The 23,049-nt window shown below is 38.4% G+C and overlaps 1 protein-coding gene across 5 annotated transcripts in view; it reads right to left on the reverse strand.

The window, feature by feature from the left end:
• The window catches only part of ELOVL6 (ELOVL fatty acid elongase 6), a 155,825-nt gene that overhangs the window by 86,910 nt on the left and 45,866 nt on the right, over positions 1-23,049 (reverse strand). For 2 of the 5 annotated variants that reach the window (XM_082389204.1, XM_082389203.1), the window contains exon 3: positions 22,037-22,111. The exons of the other annotated variants lie outside the window; for them this stretch is intronic. In XM_082389204.1, coding sequence (XP_082245330.1) covers positions 22,037-22,111 — 75 coding nt within the window. The remainder of the gene's footprint in view (positions 1-22,036; positions 22,112-23,049) is intronic. 5 annotated transcript variants of the gene reach the window in all.

The raw sequence follows: 23,049 nt of genomic DNA on the forward strand, positions 1-23,049 counted from the left end.
ATCCATACTTTAGCAGAGTAAAGCCTATGATTATTTCAGTTATCCATTCACTTGTTCAAGAAATACTGACTGAGTTCTTGCTAAAGATTCTAAGTGTCAAAAAAGATGAAGCCCTTGAGCTCATGAAGCCTACATTCCAGAGGCAGACAGAAACTAACTGGAGGCTCTATAGCGTATCCACAGTCGCAGTGATATGCTGTCAGGTGCAAAATTAAAGCACAGCAAGTGGGCCAGGAGTGACAGGAGTCCATCAGTTATGGCGGGCAGGGAAGGCCTCTTATATATTGAATAGAAATATGTGAAAATAAAATAAATATTTGAAACAACTAGAATATATTTGACTGCACAATTGATATCTGGTTCTGATCCCCACAATATATTCCTTCCTTCAGGACTCCATCGCTGAGATCTACCAATCGCGAAGCCCCATGTTAAGCACAGTGGGGAATAGAAGCATTACACCCCTTCCTGCCCTCAGAGTCTACTAACTAGTAGTGACTATCACACATGAAAGAACACGGTCAGTCATAATAAAGTCATAAAAAGAATTGTGCTAAGTCAGCTGATGGAGGGATTACAAGGCTGTAAGAGAACATGACTTCTGGTAGGACTTAACACCACGGCAGGATAGGGAACAGGGGAGACTAGGAATGTGACATTCCAGAATGAAGGAACAGTGTGAAACATGGGCTAGACAGTGTTTATCCGAAGAGTGAGGATTATTCCAGTTTGGTAAATGTGTTCCACATTTGAAAGTGATGATGAAACCAAGCAGGACCCCATGGGGCCCTCCTGGGCACAAAAGCCTTTACAGGTCCCCCATTTCTTATTTGCAGGATAAAGGCTTCAGCCTCCTAGACCTTTCCTAAGTTCCAAAGGGCAGAGCAAATGGCTACCAGTCAGGGAAATACGGAATGCAGAAACAAAGGAGGAACAATCAAGAAACTACAGTGCAACAATTAAAGCAGGATACTGGTTCTACCTCAAGGGATATACAGAACAATATCTTTGAGTTCTTCTGCAGGAACTAAGGCCTCCCCTCAGGTGTAGGACAGTAACTTCAGGCCGAGCATAAGATTCCTAGACCACCCCCGTTACCTCACCATCAGCCAATTATTAGAAAGTCACATACCCTGTATCCCTCCCCTCGAATTTTGCCTATAAAAACTCTTCTCCCCAAAACATCAGGGAATTCGGATTTTTTGAGCACAGGCCACCTGTTCTCCTTGCTTGGCCCTGCAATAAACCTTTCTCTTTTCCAAACTGCAATGTTTGGTTTCGTTTGGCCTTACCGTGCATCGGGCACACAAACCTGCGTTCGGTAACAATGATGTGGGAAATAAGGCAGAAGAGGAAGTAAATAAACACTTCTTACCTATCACTTTGTCTCTCACTGAGTTCTTTCCACAAGGAGACATAAAGAACCTAAGCTTCATTAAGTCTTGAGATCAGGTGTGTGATCTCAATGAAAAGACGGTGGGTTCAAGTCCCAATCTGAGTTTTGGCTGGGTTCAAGGCCCAATCTGAGTTATGTGGTTTCATAAGTAGTAATAAGGAAAGTTTGTCCTGCCATAAACAAAGCTAGGACTGATTATGTATGCCATTGACTGACAGATACACACACTCACCTAAATTAAGAGCAATCAGCACTTCCTCAAACTGAATGAAAGACTGGAGATGCAGTCTTACCCTTCAGTTTGCAGCTTGGCACGCGGGATCTTAGTTCCCCAACCTTGGACACCAGGGAGACCAGGGATCAAACTTGTGAACCTTGCAGTGGAAGCACAGAGTATTAAACACTGGACCACCAGGGAGGTCCTATGAATATTTTCTTATTTACCCAGAGTAACTAATTCTGCAGGATCTGCCAGCTACCTCTAATTACACCAGCTTCAACCAATAACCACACCGAACTCTACTCTTGAATAGCATTCTTTTATCCTCTGACTAGCTGACAAAAGGTCAACTGTACTTTTCTGAGTTTTGTATCACCTTTGTGTTTCAGTTTCTCAAATGTTAGTTCATTTGTAAAACTGCTGTTTGAGGCTAAATTAACAAAATTAGTGGCTAAATAACAACCACACCCTGTCCTCCTATACCCTAATAGAGAGCACAGAGATAAGCTGGGAGGGGATGGTAAAGAGAAGTTGGGAAGGGAGAAGAAACAGAGGTCTGAAAAGAACACCTTATCATAGAAACATCCTGATAATCTTCTGGGATTGTCATTTAAAGAGCTGTGGAACTCACATAAATGCAGAATTGCGCCCTTTGCCCTTTTTTCCTTCTTGGCTGGAAGGCCAAGGGCTCCAGGGTAATAAGCACACAGGTCAAAGTTTGGCAGGGAAAATAGTACCTTTGGAAATTTTATGGTCTGGCATTATATATAGGTCAAGAAATATAATAAAACTAATTTCTTTTGTTTCCCTAGAAGACTGGAAATCAAGAGAACTTTTGGGTTAATATAAATAAATTTTAGTTCCTTCCAGCACTAGAATTCAGTGATTCCTTGACTCTGACCCTGGATTAAATCTACCTTGGTTGAGTATAAACCTGGATTACTGGCTGGTTGCTTTTAGTGACTTTGCACTTTATGGCCACTTCCTCTTAAGAAGTTCACCATTGTGACTAATTTCTTTGGGGGGAAGGTGGAAAGCAGAGGGCCAAGTCAATCCAAAATGGAGCAAACAAACTCACCTTCTACTACCTGGTGAGGAGGACATTTTCACTATTGTTACTGAACCAAACTCGGGTCCACTTGCTTGTGTGCAGTAAAAACAACGTACTGGCACCGGGTAGTCGTGAAGGAAAGTGCAGCGTTTACTGTAAGCTGCCGAACGAGGAGTCCAGGACAGCCAGCGCTCAAAAAGCCCGAACTCCCCGTGGCTTTTAGCAAAGCACTTTTAAAGGCAAGGTGAGGGAGGAGCGTCCCAAGGTAAGCGAGCAGCTGCTCACGTACAGTTCTCTGATTGGTTGATGGTGAGGTAACAGGGCGGTGTCACAAGGGTTAACATCAATCCTTAGGCGCCAGTAGGTTTGGGGGCTACGTGCTCACGGTCATCAAGTAGTTAATTCCTTTCACTTGGTGGTGGTTTTAGCGTCTGTAAAACAACTCAGGAAATGTGCATCAGATACTATTATCTAGGTTACTTCAGAGAGGAGCCGAAGCAGAGGGTATGGGGGCGGGATCTGTCCCAGGAAGGCCCCATAGGGTCTTGCTCTGTTACACTATGAAGCATTAGCATCTTCCAAGGTTTTAGAAGATATTTTGACGTTACTGGAGATCTTCTTATATCCATGTCAGTTAAGCGTATGCTTCTAGTAAGTCTATCTAAATTTAAAAGGCAAAAGCTGATAGTCACTATTAATAGATTTCTCTTATTTATTAATAGGATCTATTTTTAACCGTATAATAGTAATGACACCATAAATTTATTTGGCACTTTGCAATTCACAAAACACTTTTACTAACATTACATAGATTCCTGGGCAACCCACTCTGAGACAAAAACAAATTTGTGGAAACAACTGTTGGCAATGGGCTCACAGATGCCTGGAATTCCCAGGCAGCCAGCTGCATGTGTTCCCCATTTCATTAATTTCAAAATAACAAGGCCATGCAGATTCATTTATATATTATGGCAGGTTTTAACTGTATGTCATGTATCATCTACCTTGTTCCTATGAGACAAAACGATTGCCTTTTACAGGTAAGAAAATGGAGGCTCTTCAAGGCTCTTAAGAAAAGAAGTTACTAATAAATGACTAAAAAATAGCAGACCTATGATGAGAGTGAGTCCAATTCTTTCCTCCATCCCACAGCTTCTGCCAAGTCATTATAGAAATGCACAGAGAGATTCTTATCCCTGTTGCTTGGGTTTCTCAAGAGTGGTAACCCAGTTTAGTAACACAGCATGCTCTGTAATTTACTACTGACAAAGCTACTACTAGAAATTTACTAGTAACTTTCAATTTGGTAAAACATGACGAATAAAAAGCAATCAAAGAGCAGCCTTCTCTTTCTTTACAGCCACATGGTTGCAAAGCAAGCTAGTTATACGTTTGTGGATTTGTGTTAATGATATATACAGCTCATTAATTCCACAAATACTTATCGGACACCTATTATCTGCCAGCCCCTATGTGAAGTGCTGGGTGCACAGTACTGAAAAAGATGGGCACCACCATGAGCCTCACAGAGCTTGTTCTGTTGAATTGGGGAGAGACAGATGCTAATCCACAGATAAACAAAAATAACCCACTATGGTGTGAATTGAAAGAAAACAAAAGAATACTGGGAGAGACAATGTTTGGGGGTGGGAAGCTCTTCTAGATGGAGAATGAGAATATCTCCGTAGAGCTGGCACATCAATTGGGATCACAAAAATGAGGAAGAGCTGGGCTTTGAGAAGAATGGAAGGACGTTCCAGGGAGAAGGAAATGCACACTGGAAAGTCTGAAAACTGGAGTTTAGTTCGTGTAAGCGGCTGAGAAACGGTCATTGTGTGGGTAGGAGCAGGCAGGGTGGGGGAAGGTTTGAGATAAGGATGGAGTCCTACACTGCTTCTCAGCCCTTTACACTGCCTCAAGGCACCTGCTCTGCAATCATCTGCCTTCAATCAACTACACTTAAACAACTGCCTAGTAATCCAGAAACTATCACAGATTAAGCAGATAAAGCTAAAAATAGAATAATATCAATAGATTACCTAAACCAAGGATGCAAGTTTCCATCTTTTTAATGAAGGTTTGCATCAGGTTAAATCATTAATTATAGATACTGATATAGGCACGTGGATGGATAGGTACAGATACATATCTCTAGTATTCTAGAAAAAAGCCTTATCTCTCAAGGTGAGAGGGTAGGGAAACCTTAACTTGTAAATTTTAAGGAAAAAAAGTGAGATTATGGGACTTCTTTTTGTGTGTATTTTTTAAATTAAGAAAATAAACAACAAAATGAAAAACCTTTTTGTTTTTATGAAAGCCTGGTTTTAAGAATTTCAGCTCGTTAAATTTAGGAAGCTTAAAAAAAACAAATTCAAGACTGTTCTCTGGACCTGAGCCCAATGCATTTTCATTTGAATGAGAACTGAACTGAATATACATTTTTATCCCCTTGGGGCTCTGGGCTGTCAATATTTTACTTTTCAGAGATGGGCAGACACCTATAGATAATCATGATGACCTTGGGTAACATTTTCCCTTATTTAAATCTGTCTTCTTTCCAAAGTATTTTTTGCCTGTTAAACATGATTTTTTTGGGGGGGGCGGCTCACAGATACGTTTTTAGAAAACAACGATGCACATAAAATTTTTCCTTTTGCACTGATGCATCTGGATCTTTTCTCTTATATGTCTACTCTTTTGTCTCTTTTTGGAAGTGATTTGGAAGCAAAGAAGAGAATGGCTATATAGTTGACCCAACTCTTTCTATTAACGGAGTGTTTTAACTTAGGATTTTTAAGTGGAAGTGAACTTTGTTTGTCTAAGATTTTTTTCAGCTTTTTAAACTCTGGCCCCCTTCCCTAGTCACCTTCGGCTAAACCTGTCATTCGGCAGGTAACAATCTCTAACATAACTGCAACAATCTCTACTGTGGCTGAATTTTCATAGCAAAGAATCTCAGAACTTACCAATTGGTTACAAACTGTTTTGTCATACCTAAGTGTTTGATAGGGCTTTGTCCTGTCCCGTCCCTTCTGTGACAGAATACACACTTGGGAATGGTTCAGGATGGTTCCGTCACCCCCATTTGCCTGGTATCCCTATACTCCTAGCATGTGGTAATTATCTGTGACTCCCCTAGTCCCTGGCTGCCATAGATGGGGCTGACTCACTTGCTCTTTCACTCAGTGAGTGCTTTTCCCATGTCCTTAATTCCCCATGCCACTTTGGAGATAGGGCTAGTATGTTTCTATAAGCCCCAAACTTGATTTTGCATTTCACAGAAAGGTGGAGAAGTTGGGTTTCCCCTGCCCCGCCCCCTTTTCCTTTCCACAGGAAGATAAAGCCAGAGGAAGCCTGTACTGTCTTTATTTCTGCAATTACAATGATCAGCTGCTTCCTGCTCCTCACTTCCAAGTTTCTGTGCACTCAAGTATCAAATCCCAACCAATCTCTACCACTTACTCTGCTAAAGAGAACAAACGTTGACTCTGAGGGTCTAGTTCTCTTTAATTTTTTTTGGATCATCTTTTGCCTTCAATTCTGAGCACTTTTTACTTGCAACCAAGAGACAATATTTTTGTGTGTGTGAATTCTTAAGGTTATCAACAGATACTCAAAGTCTTAGCAATATCTGAATGATACCGAGCATGTTCGTATTGCCCAAGTGCTTTCAGTGACTACTTGGTAACTGCAATCAAGGGTAATATTTTTTAATGAATATCTTAAAGTCTTCAAGAAGTACCTAAGGTTTAAAAAACCATGAATAATACTGTGCATAAAGATCACCTCTTGGACAACCAAAAAAATACCACAGTAAACTCTTCCAGAGTGACTTGTGTTTCTAATGTTTCTTAGGTAACCTCATTTATTATGATCTTAACAACTAGCAGGTAAAGGGACATTTAACAAAAACTTATCGAGAGTGTATAACAACAATATCCTGCTCTTGGCCACAAGAAGAAGGCAAAGCCTTAGGCTCTTTTTCTGCAAGTGGTTTTCAACCAGTTGAAGAGCTTACAATTTAGACTGAACAAAATATTGACTTAAATAAGTTCTGTTATCCCCAAATTTACAGACTGTTAAAATGTTTGCTTTTTTTTACAGCTCACCACCGCTATTGAAATTTCTCATTCACTCATTCTCATACCTTTTGGTTCTGGAAAAACTCAGTCCATGGGAACTGATTCACCCTGAGGCATGAATGAATGACTGACAGTTCTCATTTTTAATTCTTACTTTAAAAAAATTTTTTTTTAATAATTTTATTTTATTTGGCTGCACCGCGGGGCATGCGTGATCTTTTAGTTCCCTGACCAGGGATTTGACCTGTGTACCTTGCGTTGGGAGTGCGGAGTCTTAACCACTGGACCGCCAGGGAAGTCCCTCATTTTTAATTCTTGAAAGCTGCGTGGTTCTAAGCCCTGGGGGCATATTAGAATCACCTAGAGAGCTTTAAAAAATACAGTATTTGAGAACTGCCTCCTAGAGAATCTGATTTGTCTGGCGTTAAGGGACATTGGTATTTTGAGAAAGCTGCCCAGGTAACTCTAATAATCAGCCCCAGCACATATGAAGGATACTCACAATGCACCTGAAGAATACAACAGAAACAGCGTTTCCCTGGGACCACCTACTCAGAAAAGTGTCTATCAGATGATCAGAAGGGGGGCGGTGGAGGGAGTGGAAGATCTGAAGAAGCACTACAGATGACTGATAATTACCCATGTGGAGGGAATTGGTCCTTATCTGGAAAGCCACTCTGATCCTTGCAGAAGTATTTGAATTCTACTAGTATAGTATTAATTCATGTTTTATTAGTCTAAAAGAACCTTGCGATGCTTTGGAATTTCAGGCAAAAATCTTTACAAATATGAGAAATTCAGCTGGTGTGGGAGACTATACATTGAAACAGAATGACTAGCATATATTTAGATAGCATAGCCCTGCTGTAGTAGCTACACTTCCCAGCATTTCCATAAGCTGGTCCTGCGCTGTCTGATTGTCTTCCTTTTGTCCACTTCCGAACTAGCAACATGCCCCCAAATGGCCCACATTTTTTACAGTGGTTCAACTACCAGCAACAGCAGCTGTGGCAAGGGCTCTGGGAAAGTGCCCTGTAAGCCACGATTGTCACCCGCCCGTGTCTGTCCACTTATTACTGGTGGTACTATGGTCTCTTTCCAGCTTTTGTCAAATGCCAATGCCCTTTGTGTTCCATAGTCCAGTGGAGTTGGCAGACAACCAAAATGGAAACTTGATAAGATTAGAGAAGCACTTTCCTCTTTCCTCATTGGTGGGATGCCTCTTTTGTCATACAGATATCACAAAATGACTGATTCTGGAATGAGTATCTCTTCTCTCTAATAGAAATAGAAATAGAAATAGAAATAATTTTTCATGTTCAAAAGGATACTTCCTGATTGAATTCTATAAAGAGGTATTATCATTCCCATACTGACAGCTTTATTTTAAAAAACTTTTAAATCACAAAATAAGTTATCATATCCCCAGAATTACTATTTCTGCTACGGCAAGTGGGGAATGCACTTCTCAGTGGGTTGTGACATAGTATTACAGAGCTGGCTACACTCACTTACCTGGGAAGTATTTCATCCCCAGAGAAAGAGTAAGTTGTTGTATACAAATAGTTTAGACTGTTAGTTTAACTACTTTCTGCAAATTTCTTGCATGCGTGTTGTATTTTTTTAAAAAACTTATCACTGAGTGAAATGTGCTCCCACTTTATCATATTGATGTTATCATATCAGTTTACAGATGAGGAAATGGGCTTGGAGCTCAGAAGACCCAAGTCAATTGTAGTGGATGGTGCTGGAACTTGTCACATGCTTCACTGTTGAGTTACCCTCTTCTTACTATTTCCCAGGCCTGTGTTTAACAGCATTGGAACTAGACTTCAAACATCAAAATCCTACTGATGCCCATGTGTATGTTTTAAGAGTATTAACTGCATTCCTTATTTTATGCTCCTGGTAAAAATGTCTGTATTTTTGTTTTTTCTTTTTAACAAAGTCCTCTGTCATGCACACTGTGAGAATACAGTAGTCTCCCCTTATGTGCAGTTCCACTTTCCACAGTTTCAGTTAACTGTGGTCAAAATATGGTTTTTCACAAAAATATTAAGTAGAAATTCCAGAAATAGACAATTCAGAAGTTTTAAGTTGTGTGCACCATTCTGGTTAGTGTGATGGCATTTCAGCGCCATCCTGGTCCAACCTGCTCTGAATCCCCACCACCCACTTGATCCGCTCCTGACATCCAACATCATGGTCATGGCTCCAGGGTCCAGGATCACCCGAAGCAGATACTCCTCCCTTCTGACCTACTGTCAGAAGGGCAATACTGTAGTAGCCCAGGGCTACCTCACAATGCCTATATCATTTACTTCACTTCATCTCATCAAGTAGGCATTTTATCGTCTCACATCACCACAAGGGCGAGCACAGTACATTAAGATATTTGTGAGAGAGAGACCACATTCACGTAACTTCTGTTACAGTATATTGTTATAACTTCTATTTTATTATTAGTCATTCTTGTAGATCTCTTAGTGTGCCTAATTTAGAAATTAAACTCTATCATAGGTATGTGTGTATAAGAAAAAAACATAGTATATATAGAGTTTGGTACTTTCTGCATTTTCAGGCATCTACTTGGAGTCTTGGAACCTATCCCCTGCAGATGAGGTGGGACCACTGTAATTTTCCCACAAATGTGGCAGCACGTGATTGACATTGCATTTCCCTCGAGAACTGCAACTTGAAAATGCATAAGACACATGGGTGGGTGGTCTGACGTCTGACTGCTGGCCCGTCTTCCAGCTGCAGAAATGTCATTCGTTTCTGGGATCTTTGCAGGCCAAGAACTTCATCCGGGACATCCTGCCCTTCACTAACTGTTAGCAATGTCTTGGGTTCTAGGAATTTGCCTGACCTGTTAAACAGGATTTAACAGGGTTAATCTTGCTCCCATTCTAACCAGAATTTATGAACATTGCTTACATTCCCATCTATGCCTGTCTAAACTGTGGAATTACTGCCATTTGATGTATCAGTCTACTCATTTGGTCTGCCTAAGAAATTTTTGGACACATAGTTAAATGAGTTAATAACCAGGGAGTTAAATCTCCAACAGTAAGAATGAACCCTTGCTCTCTTTATTATCAAACTGGTCCTTCCTCCTTCACGTACATCATGGCATTTTTCTCACTCATACTGAACAGGTAAAAGACATAATTACTGACTTCTAGTTAATTCCTTTGCTTTTTTTTTTTTTGACTTGACTGGGAGCTTTTTGGTTGTGTTGCCATTTTTTCCAGCTATCACCAATACTACAGCATATGAATTCTTCAATATAACTCATCTTTAAATTGCGGTTTTACCTTTTGAAAAGGTTATTAATTATACCAATGCTAAATCTTCTAAAAAATATTGTCAATCTTATGACTTGCTGATTCTCCTTCATACACATTCCCTACCTCCTACACAGAATGGCTTATCCCTTTGTCAAGTTCCTAGACCCTTAAATCTACCAGTTAAAAGCTAATTAATAACCTATCTCTGTACTATGTACCTAGCAAGTCAATAGTTATTGTAGGCTGGACCATAGTGTTGTGTGAGGAATATCAAACTCCTAATCCCAGGATCTCATGAGGATACATCATTAAGAAACAAAACTAACAACCTCATTTGACATTGCTAGACATGGCATATCTCATCAATGTCAGCTCAAATAAATAGAAGTGAGATTTTCATGCAAACTAGACCCCAGTGCTGTTTTTCATTTATCTTTACAATAAAATTTTTTCTATAAATATAATACAATATAATACATTATGCAGTATAATATATTATATTGTATTATATAATACAAGTTTTCCAATTACTTCAGTAGTTCAATTATTCTTTAATGGCAGTCCTGAATCTGTGGATAAGGTCAAAAAATTTAACGCTCTGATTTCATATTTTGCATTTATAGAGTAAATTCAAACCAAGTTCAGAAGAAAGGGGCTAGGTTGTATAGAAATAACCCATCTCAAGAAATCTCAGCCATTTCGTAGGATGACTAAGAGCTTTGCTACTCAAAGGGTAGTGACAACCAGCATCTCCACCGCCATCTAAGATTAAGAATCTATATTTCTACAGACTGACTTCCTGAAAAAGGGTTCGCTTTGATCAGGATTCCTTAGGCGATTTGGATGCACATTAGTTTGAACAACACTGTATTAGAAAATTTAGTTTTCCATCAAGAAAACAACAATAACAACAGGAACATAAGGTAAATGACTTTCATAGCACAGGAAGAGTGGTCTTGAAATAAATTTGTCAAGAAACTGACATAGCAACTTCAAAGCGAAAAGATACTTAATCTGTCATATAGGGGCATTCTCCATGATCTGCTGGATACTAATAGTAATACACAGTATGTCAGTTTCTATTACAGGTGAAATGACCCACAAAACGAGGTAGTTCCTTGCATTTTGATTCCAGCCCAATCCATAATCCCTATGTATTATTTACAAGAAATGGAGAGCCACAGGGAGTAGTTATGGATATTTCAGATACTGGAAAGGTAATCTTCCACTGTAAATCAATAAACTTGGCACGGTGCTTACAGCATATACCTACAATATTTTACTGGCTTTAAAATCATACATACTTAGTCCATTTCCAATTTTTTGATGACGAACATGAACATTTTATATTAATACCCTTTTTCCCCCAAGAGAACCGTATTAACCATCAGTGGGGTGATGAGCCCCTGAGAGTACAGATGAGTTAAGAGGTCCTTCCTCAGGAATCAGCTGTGGCACTGCTCTCTCCAACCTTCCACCATTCCTAATCTGCAGAAAGGATCTTAATGACATATAATGAGCCAGGATGGATGCAGTTAGTGTCACCTCACTTGGTTGTTGCCCAGGAATGACCATCGCCAACAAAAACACAATTTGCAGCTAAGTCTTTAAACAGATTCTCCTTGCTTTGAAGAACTGAACTAATTCCAAATGGAACAACTGCAATCACTACGAGGAGGATGTCTGCCAAGAAATAACATCGGTAAAGATGGAAATTCCAGCACTTCAAAAGAGCTAATTTTAGAAGGCAGAACCCATCAATTGTTGAAACCTTTCTTATCTTGTCATCAGGCAGTCTCCTCTCTCCTTTTGGTCTGACTTGCTCTGTCACTTTCAACACAAGCTCCCAGGAGTGTGTTAAAATCCTCATCTTAGAAGGCTGGGGTTCATGCCAGCTGCAGGAGGAATTTGGTTGCGTGGCGGGGGGAGGGTGTCAAGGTGGAGGGGAAAGATGTGATTGGGCAGCAGACCAGGCAGACAGAAGAACAGGGAAGAGACAGAAGAAAGCAATGCAGGGTGGTTCCAACTAGACTGCAGTGCTGTTTTCCATTTATCTTTACAATATATTTTTTCTATAAATATATATTACATCATCCTATCCTATATTATATTATTTATACACAAGATATAATACAAGTCTCACAATTACTTCACTAGTTCAATTATTCTTTAATGGTACTCCTGAATCTGTGGATTAGGTCAAAAAATGTCACGCTCTGATGCTTTGTATTTATAGAGTAAATGCAAACCAGGTTCAGAAGGAAAGAGTTCTGTTTAGACCTAGGTAGAGAAATAATCCATCCCCCCACATAAAGAGGGAACAAAGAGGGAAAACAAAACCGATCAAGAAAGGATCGTTTCCCAGCTACTCATTCCCTACGCCCACTCCGCAAGGTGAGAAACTCAAGTGTACAGGATATCCAGGTAGAGGGAATCCTGGCGGGCAGCTACCTCCTCAGACACTGATGAGAAAGATGTCACCAAGGCCATTCCCAAGCTGAGCAGTTTACCACAGTAAAGGCTTCTGATTTGGTTCTAGAAAAGAGGTGAGTCATTCTATCCACGTCTGTGATCACAAATCAGGACAAAGATGAGACAGAAAAAGACAATTATTAGAAACAGAAAAAGATTTTGGAATAAAACAGATACGGGTTTGAATTCTATCTGGATCACTTTCTGCTATTTCCCTGTTAAAGTATCTTCCTAAGACTAGACATTTACCTGCCTGCATAGAAAAATTTCCACTTAGAAAAGACCTGTTATAAGCAGGAAAAACATGTTATAAGCATCCCAAAATTGATAAATGAATGTGTTCCCTATAGATTTTAGGGAGTTTAATACCTTCCTGATCATATTCTCAGTTGAATTCTTACTTTTTTCTTTAAACCAAGCACATAATGAAGCCAGTGAGCAATTGTGTTGTTAAAAAGTAAAAATCTGAGTGGAAACTGTTTCTTCTTTTCTGCATTATATTCCATACACTTCCAAAATAACCCTGAATATACATGCATTCAAGTTCATACAACATTCTCATTGCCTGAATTGCCAAACTTAAACACACAGGCAGCAAAAACTAAACTCATAAATTTTGTGTTCTTTGCTTATATAGATTGATCTAGATTCGTTTTTGATGATTCTCCATAAATATCCAAACACACTGGCAATTTCCATATTAATGTATGTCACTATATTGTCTGGCAAAAGGAAATCGCTTACTCATCACCCGTCAATAGCCAATTTCTAAAACTGATGATTTCCCAACAATAAGGAAAGTTAAGCAAATATTTTCAAAAGTCCTCCAATTTGTATTTTAAAAAGCTAAAAAATGTTTAAAAATTTTAAAAAGCAGAATGCTTAAAACATTCTTGACATGATTTAAATGATTTTAGATACGAATTCACTGTATGATCCTTCCATTTCTATACTTTAATCTTATTATTTGGTAATAATATATATTGATAATTTAAAAATAAAAATATATCTTTAAAATGAAACTAAAATTCTTAGCTGAATTTCTATACCTCTTATTTGCATAAGTTCCACATGAAAGAGATTTTGAGGCCTTCTAATACTATTATTATAGTAATGAGTCACCAATGAGACCAGTATTTGGGTGTGAACGATAAGACAGGTGCTTGGGTGTGTCAGAAGATTTATATGTAATTATTTACCAAAAGGTTTTACTAATTAGAGCGATAATGAGATTTGAAATGCTTTCTCATCCCTAAGAGCCAGTGCTCTTGGGCCATAACGGAGTCTAGAAGGCAATCTAAGGTCATAATTAAGAGGAGAGACTTTGGAATGAGAGATCCTGGACTTAATACTTGCTTCTGCCACTTAGTAGCTGTACAGTTTTCGGCAAATTACTTAATCTCTTAGTTTCTCGGTTTCCTCATCAGTAAAAAGGAAATAATGAGCCCTTAGCTGCCTAGTATTGTGAAGATTAACTTAATGGATGGTGCTGGATGCATTTAGCAATCAGCGAATGAACATTAATCTTATTAGAGAAGTTGTAGCAGTCAGCAATAAGAAGTCATTACCTGAAAATATGAACATCTCTAAATTCTAAACTGTACAGAAATCCTAGGGGTAAAAGGGAGGTTCATCTAGTAACTGATTACAGTAAAATGAATATTCACCTGAGAAGTATTCGATTCTAAATCGTGCACTCCTATTGATTTGGCTCTTGGCACTCCAACACCCCCCAAAAAATATTTTTACAGCTTCATACTCTTTGGATTGCTATAATAAGAAACAGTTGTCCTTAGAGACTACCGAAAGGTCACATCTTACATCATCCCAGTCCCTGTTATGGACCTTTCTCTTTTGCAGATCTTTAACTGAAGATACCATCAAAGAGGAAACTGCTGAGAAAAAAACTCATCTGTCACAATGGAATCTCGTCAGTTATTTCCCTGGCATTATTTTACAGCTGCTATCGTCTCATTATTACGGTTATAAAACCTTTACCTGCCTAAACCTTTCCTCTCTACCACCTGGTTCAGGATCTCCCTTGTCTAGAAAAGAGCAGGATTCTCTCCAGCACAGAAAAATAATTTATTCAGTGAAAATACAGATAGTGCCACGTTTGGCCTTTCTTGCAGGCAGTGAGTGATTCCTGACACCAGCTTCTCAAATTTTGAATATGTTTGAACCTATGAAACATCTGGAGATCTTGTTAAAATGCAGATTTTGATTCAGTGGGTCTGGGGTGGGGCCTGAGATGCTGCATTTCTAGCAAGCTCCCCAGCGATGCTGCTGGTGCACACACAGAGCAAACAGAATTAGTGATGATTATGACAACTAGGTCACTATAGTGTGTGTGTGTGTGTGTGTGTGTGCGTGTGTGTTAGATGGCTAAAAATATTTCAGAAATTTTTAGATGAAGGAGGGGGAAGTACTCACTGCACTGTCCTAGAAACCTTATTTCAAAATGAACACCTGGTTCTTCCAAAATTTGCTTTTTCAAATTGGCAAAGACAGTTTTTTATCTCTTAAAACAGGCTCTCAAACCTATGTGACCCCCTCCCATAAATAAAGACACTGGCCTGTGAGAGAGCAGGGAGGACACAGTAGTTGATGAATAACTTCTCTGATATACCCTTGGTCACTTTTTTATGTCATATCAGCCTGTGTCTTTTAGGTGGCCAGGGCACACTGACAGATACAAAGAAAATTACAAACGGAATCTATGTTAAGAAAATTTCCTGGTGTCATGCATGAGACTTTTCATATTTAATAATAATAATAGTAAACCATAATTATGGTAAATTTGTGGAAACGATACCATTCTATACAAAGTAGATGGCTAGTGTCACTTCTGAGACCTTATATAAGACCTTACTTAATCTCTTACACAAAATATTTACCTTTGAAACAGAATGACAGCATTTACCACCTACCTATCTATCTCTCTTGAGTGCTTTAAACCTTAAGAGAGAGTGGGATAATTTAATAGATAGTTATTAGACAGTGGGATGAAGTTTAATTGATGATGGAACAAGATGAGAAATATCCTCTGTAAGTGTGGCTGTTCTTAAGAAACTCATCTGTTGATGTAAAATCCAGAAGAATGGTTGGGTGAATGGTGCCATATAAAGGAAATAAAGTGTAATAAATGCTTCTTTAGGATTTATAAGCTGTCGACACATTTTATCCTCCATGTAAATCTCTTTCTTAAAAGAAGACAGTTTTCTTTTTGATGTTTTGGAAATTAAACTTTTAAACCTTATGCTTTCATGTAAAAAAGGAAGTGAAAAGTATTATAATCTTGAAAAATTTAAGGATGATTTTACAGATTTAAACAAAACTAACAGATCTTTGTTTAAAATGGGATCCACCGAACTTTCCAGTGCCATTCCTGAAATAACTCTAGAGATGGAATAATGGGCTGTTTCTTACTTTGTAGTTTCTTAATGCAAAGTAAGCAGCTTTACAGGGCTTAGCTGTCTCCACTGACCTAACAGCATTCTTTACCTCATTTGCAATGAAACAGAAATAGTTTTTTCTCCAACCACGATTTTATACCAAGGCACAGACTTTGTCTATTAAAAATACCGATTCCTCTTTGATTTAGAAAAGTTAAGAAATGTAAAAAGTCCCAGGCGTTGTGTCATCAATATTGATTTCTTAATGTCAAGTTTAACATCTGATTTGCCTCTCTCCAGTTATTTTTTTAGGCTATCTCTGTCATCAGACCCAAACTCTGCCTGAATTTCTTATCAGCTGCCAACTTCTGTCTTGTACTGTCACCGCTGGGTGGAGTCGAGGGCTTGGTCCTCCATGGAAATAAAAAGGAAGCAGCAATGTAACGACCAAGACAGAGACTCCTATGCTATGCTGTTCTCCAACTATGAAACTCCGCCTCTTATTTGTAATTACCTTGGAGGAGAAACACGATTCTGGCTGCTGTAAGGCCAAAAATGTGGTAGAAGTAGAAATGACAAACGTCTTCCAGAAAGAGAGGGCTGAATCAAAATCCTACCCTTTGACAGTTACTAATTCTGTGCCTGAGCCCCAGCTTCCCTATCTGTAAAATGGAGAACATCTTCCTTGTAGCATTATTTTGAGAATTAAATGAGTAATATATTTTAAGCACATGATAGGCACTTAGTTTATAAAACCCAATAAATTTTAGCAAATTTGGGGCACAAATGCTAACATATTTTAAGAATTCCTTGCAAATATAATTTTAAAGTATATATTGACCATGTTTACCTAGACAAAAACTTTTACTTCTTAGAGTTTTCAGATGTTAAATTATTATAGTTGCTTGTTTAGAACTAAAGCATAATCCTAATTATTAATGACTGTGGTTTTAGAAATCCTCTTACATTTAGTTACACATAGTTATTAGCGTGTTAATAGTAATGACATATCATTTAAAAAGTTATTTAAAAATACAGGCACCAGAAATGATTAGCTCTGGGACCTGAGAGTATAGGAAACTTTCCTATCTGTAACAAAAAATACTTGTTTATAATAGAGGGAAAAATAAAACAAGAAAAATGATAACTCTAAAATCTACTGAAATTATTTAAATGTATTTTATTACAAATTGGATAATATTTTACGAAATCAAAATTTAAAAACTCGTACAAGTATCAGGATTTAACCATGCTATAGACATTTATTGGAATATTTAACTTGACTCTAACATAATTTCATTCTTTTCAGACAGTAAGAGAGACCCATGTTGTCCTGGCTCATATACTCATATCTACACCCAGAGATTGCTCAATATACCATGGTAGAATGGCTACATTTTCCAGGTAGATTTTAAAGAATCAGAATCACTTGGGCAGATAAACAGACCCAATGTCTCTAGTATCTTCCTAAATCACAGGTTCTCGTTACCTCATCTCCAGGGTAAGATTTTAAAACTCCTAAGCTCCACATCCAGAGATGCTAAGGTGATTTTGCATGGGTGACAGTAAAAGCCTCGCAGGTGATGACAACGTGGGGAGTGCAAGTCACGTTGAGAACCAACTATGCTAAATAACACGAATGCCTACAAAACAGTGCAGGAATAGGAAAGCACACAAGCATTAAAAAAGACATTGAACAAATGTCCTCTTAAGAATAGTGCCTTAGTGGGCATACTTCCAAATATGCCTGCTGTCTTCTCTTTAAATGTCTACTGAATAAGGCTCAAAAAAAAGGATAGAACAAGAAGAGGCAGACAAAAAAAACCCAGAACCTACTGGAAAAGGAAGATTCCATCTGAGCCACCTTGAAAATGCAAGAGATGGGTAGTTGTTACTGAACCTGCCACAGTTGGTAAAAATCTAAGTATTGGGAAAGTTAAAATGTTTTCTAGAGTGGGAGGTGTGTCAGGAAAGAGGATTAGGTAACAAGTGACCTGGAATGAGGATGTGATTCTCCCTGAAGGAGAGAACTACGCAGAGGGCGTGATGAAAGTAAGGGCTTTTCTAAGACACTTCCATGCCTGACTGTGCTCTGTCTAAAATCTTACTAACGTTCATGGACAGAAATAAAAGGGCCCCATGTGTGATGAATTACATACTTCGTTTTCAGCCAAGAAAGGACAGGAGAATTGAATTCGTTTCTCTAAGCAGTGAGTTTTGTACTTCCTTGGTTAATTAAATAAATTTTACTAATAAATGTCTGCCTTGGAACAAAATGTATCATGAAACAGCATCCACATCAAAAGCACAAAATTATTCCTCAAAAAAATCTTTCATGTGGTAGCCTGTGGCTAGATATTTGTGGCTATAGGAAGCCACGGCCAAACTGGTAGAAGGTGCCCTTTCCTCACTCACTCAGCTGATTTAACAACCTATGCAAACTGGCTAGTCATCATGTGGACCTGTTTTTGGAAGGTTTGGAGAGGGGGGCGGTCCAAGAGTAAAAAAGCCAGGGCCTCCTTGGTTTCCTTGCAGCAAGGCCAAAGCCCCGGAGAAGTTAGAGGTTCATGAGAGAAAGGCTCAAGCATTTCATTTACCCCGACACCAACCTCACTTGTTCCCTCCATAAGTTACTGCTAACTGAAGCATAATAGGAAAAATCATTTGGAATATGCAATGTGAAGCAAAAAGAGCCATATGCCAAATAACATTACACAGTATTGGTGGGGGTGACCGAATAATCTGTAATATATATATATACACATATATATATATATATATTTATTTATTTATGGCTGTGTGTTGGGTCTTTGTTTCTGTGTGAGGGCTTTCTCCAGTTGTGGCAAGCGGGGGCCACTCTTCATCGCGGTGCGCGGGCCCCTCACTATCGCGGCCTCTCTTGTTGCGGAGCACAGGCTCCAGACGCGCAGGCTCAGTAATTGTGGCTCATGGGCCCAGCCGCTCCGCGGCATGTGGGATCACTCCCAGACCAGGGCCCGAACCCGTGTCCCCCGCACTGGCAGGCAGACTCTCAACCACTGCGCCACCAGGGAAGCCCTGTAATATATTTCTTAAAAATATTTTATCTTTCTTTAGAAAGAAAACCAATGGCAATTACTGAGTGCCCACTACCTCAAGGAATTACGTAACTGCTGTGGAAGATATAAAAACACCCCATGGGGTTACACATGTTGAATTAGCCTAACCGACACTTTGTTTCATTATATTAAGTAAATTTCTTAAAAGAAAGGAAGTGGGAAATACACATTCATGAAGTTAAGAGGTGAACCAGAGATCAGTGCTTAATATTTTGACATCTAATTGCAAATTCTTTTCTAGGAAAAGGAAGAATTAAACAAACACATATAAATAGTAATTAAATACTCAGTTACTTTATTTATAAATACAAAGGTAATCCAAAGTTCATGGATGTAGTACCCTGAAAACTAAGTTTGCCAAGTCAGTTAATTATGCTTTAATACACAGCTTAAGAAACTCATTGCATTATTTTCTTGTACTTATTTACAATTTAGTGCATTTATTAACATATGTATTACTTATGAAAATCCGATCATAGTATACATTCCTATCTTACTTTATATTATATAAGGGCACATCTTTCCATGTCAGTACGTATTCATCCATCTCCACAGAAATAGTTGTCAGACTACACAGTGACCTTTGTACAGATGGTCCATAATTTAAGTAACCCAATTTGAATACCACAAAAATTTTAAACCAAACATGATGTAATTTATTTTGTGCCACCTATGGGATCAACCTACACATTTTCTCCAATTGTGATCTGTTTACTGAGATAGAAACACAGCTCTGAGGAAGAAAAACTCCCCGCCTATTAACAGCTTTCTGGATCCCTGGAGCACCATTCATCAAGAACCAGGACAAAAAAGTTTAGCAACCATTCTCCAGTTGGTGATCAAGAAGTTGGATAGGGCTTCCCTGGTGGCGCAGTGGTTGAGAATCTGCCTGCCAATGCAGGGCACACGGGTTCGAGCCCTGTTCTGGGAAGATCCCACATGCAACGCAGCAGCTGGGCCCGTGAGCCACAATTACTGAGCCTGCGCGTCTGGAGCCTGTGCTCCGCAACAAGAGAGGCCGTGACAGTGAGAGGCCCGCGCATCGTGATGAAGAGTGGCCCCCGCTTGCCACAACTAGAGAAAGCCCTCGCACAGAAACGAAGACCCAACACAGCCATAAATATATAATTAATTAATTAAAAAAAAAAAAAAAAAGAAGTTGGATAATGCACTAAGTTAAACAACCAGTCATGGCTCACAAAATCTTAGCCTCAGCTCTAATCCTTAACTTACTTTGCAGTTGCTTTATTTTATCTATTCTATTCACTTCCGTACTTACTTTGTGATTTGAACAGTTTTTTTCTCTCCTTCGTCTGTAAAATGGAGGCAATAATATACCTGCCAGAATGATAGTAGTATTGGAATATTGAACACTTTATTTAAAAATTATTTTCCTTTATTCATTTAGTCAGCAAACTTTCATGGAGTGCCTACCATGTGCCAAGTTACCAGAGCATACCCATGGGAACAAGACAGGCAAATCTTCTATTGTCATGGGATTTATAATACACGGGAACTGCCAGTCAATAATATATATGAAGGCAATTTTAAAAATTGATGATTAAATTATTGTGCTTAATCATATGAAAAAAGATAAATGTTTTTCAATTTAAATGAGATTTAAATTTTTACTATAAAAATAAGAAATACCCAGGGTTAAAAAAAAGAGAGAAAGTCAAGTAATACAGAAAGGGTGCAAAATGAAAGCCAAGTCTCCTTCCCTTTCCCACTGACTGACTCCCAATTCCATTCCTCAGATTTTTATGCATATTTGTGTGCATCAGTATATGCATATGTACTTTTTAAAAAATCATATTTTTAATACTATTGTGCATCTTGATGTTTTTCACTTACAGCAATGTATCTTTGAGATCTTTTCACATCAGCAGGAGTCTCTATCTCAGTTTTTGTAACAGTTCATAGAGAATGCAAAATTACCCTCAAAAATGACTCCAAAAAGTACAGGAATTTCTATCCTTCTACCAACACATTTCCCCACACTCTCTAGCATTGAGAGTGTGCAAAAACTTTAATCTCTCGTAATCTAAAAGATGAAAGTGGTATCTCATTGCTGTTTTCTACTTTCTTCAGTTATGAGTTCATTTAAGCCTTTTTTCATGTCTCCTGAAAGAAATGGTCTTTCAAAGACACATTTCCTTTGCTGTGAACTTTCTATTTATGTTCTTTATCTACCTTATTACTGAGTTATTTATCTTTCTTATTGATTTGTAAGACCTCTTTTACAATGAGAGAAATTAGTACCTAAATCAAACACTGAAATAAAATTTAAATCCTTTTTTAAACAATACAGTGAGGGTTGGTTTACCACTTTGTTCCACTTATTATATACAAATACACACACACACACACACACACACACACACAGAGGCATGCACTATTAAATACGATGATTTTTATCACTTTAACAGTGTGTCTGGTGGATCTTCCCATCATAGCACTTGGAGCTTGACCTTATTCTTTCTGCAGTTCTGTAATATTCCATGGCTTCAATGTGCCATACTTCATTATACCAGTTCTCTATTGGAAAACATTTAGATTGCCTTCAATTATTTGCTATTAAAAACAATGCTGCAAAGAACATTCTTGCACCTGCATCTTTTTGTACACATATGTAAGGGGGGAAAATCCCAGTCATGGGCAAAATGTATGTACGTTGAAAAGTCTTGACGGCTATTGCCTAAAGTTCTCCAAGATTGTAGCCATTGATTGTCCCACCAATAGTACATATGACTGTCTATTTTCCCATACCCTCAACACACTGATAGTGATCAAATTTTAAAATCTAGCTCCTTCTCGACTCTTTGCCTGGAGTCTTCTCCTTTTACTCGTCCCCTCACTCATCTACTCCTGCCACCCTGGCCCCTTGACAGATATGCTACTTTCCTGCCAGATAGAGCCTCTTCTTGGGCCCTTTCCTCATCACAGCATTTCAGAACCTGCATAGCTCACCCTCATTATCTTATAGTCTTTACTCAAATGTTATCTTTACTAACATCCCTGCCAAACCAGACCTTCCAGCTGTCCCCAGTTCCGTCCTGGCCTTCCTGCTTTGCTTTTCTCCATAGCGTGTATCACCATCAGGCACACTAGATAAACCAGAAATATACATGGTTAACTTATTTACTATCTATCTCTTACTACTAAAATATAAACTTCATGAAGGCAAGGATTAAAAATGTTATCTTATTAAAGAATTTGCATAGCTATGCCATTTTACTAGCTTTAATGCACATCAACTTCATGGTAGTGAAGCTTCAGATAGCTTAAATTTATTCAAATTATCCACTCTAGGCTGTTGTAACAATAAAATACTAAAAGCATGCATGTCGCCCATATGTTGCTACAATGTGTGCTGGATTTTGGAAACATGTTATTTTTTGTAGAAAGTGTAACCAGAATGGGGAGTAACAAACGGCTTGATGTGAAATACCTAGTACAGTCATGCACCAGATTAAGAGGTTAGGAAATAGGTGCACAGCGAGGGAAGGAATGTGAATATCTCACACACTGACCCCTTTGAGGTTTTAACTTGCTTTTCTATTCAGTAGGTTCTCATGGCTTATTGGAAAACTTAGTAAGATGGTTCCCCTGACATAAGAGATTGGTATTAAAATATAATTCAAGTCATTACAACCAACAAAGAATGCTGTTATGTGAAAGAATCCCATCCCCTCTTACAATAGTGGTAGCAGTGTATAATGTACACCACCATGGAGGGCAATTTGACAATATCTATCAGCATTTCCATTGCAGTTTGATCCATGTATATCCTACAGATATACAGTATCTCTAATAATAAAGGATTGGAAACAACACAAACGCCCATGTAATGAAATGATATGCAACTTCCACAGTAACAAAACAGAAGCTCCTTTTCCACTGAAATAAAAACAATATATGTATGTGTGTATAAGCTATGTTTAAATTGTAGCATTAAGTGAAGAAATTAAGATACAGAACATTATGTATTAGATACATTTGTGTATCTAAAATTAGAAAATAGAATATTTTTGCAGATTCTGTA

This window comes from Balaenoptera borealis, assembly GCF_965194805.1.
Source record: "Balaenoptera borealis genome assembly, chromosome: 4".
In the NCBI taxonomy this organism is placed as follows: domain Eukaryota; kingdom Metazoa; phylum Chordata; class Mammalia; order Artiodactyla; family Balaenopteridae; genus Balaenoptera; species Balaenoptera borealis.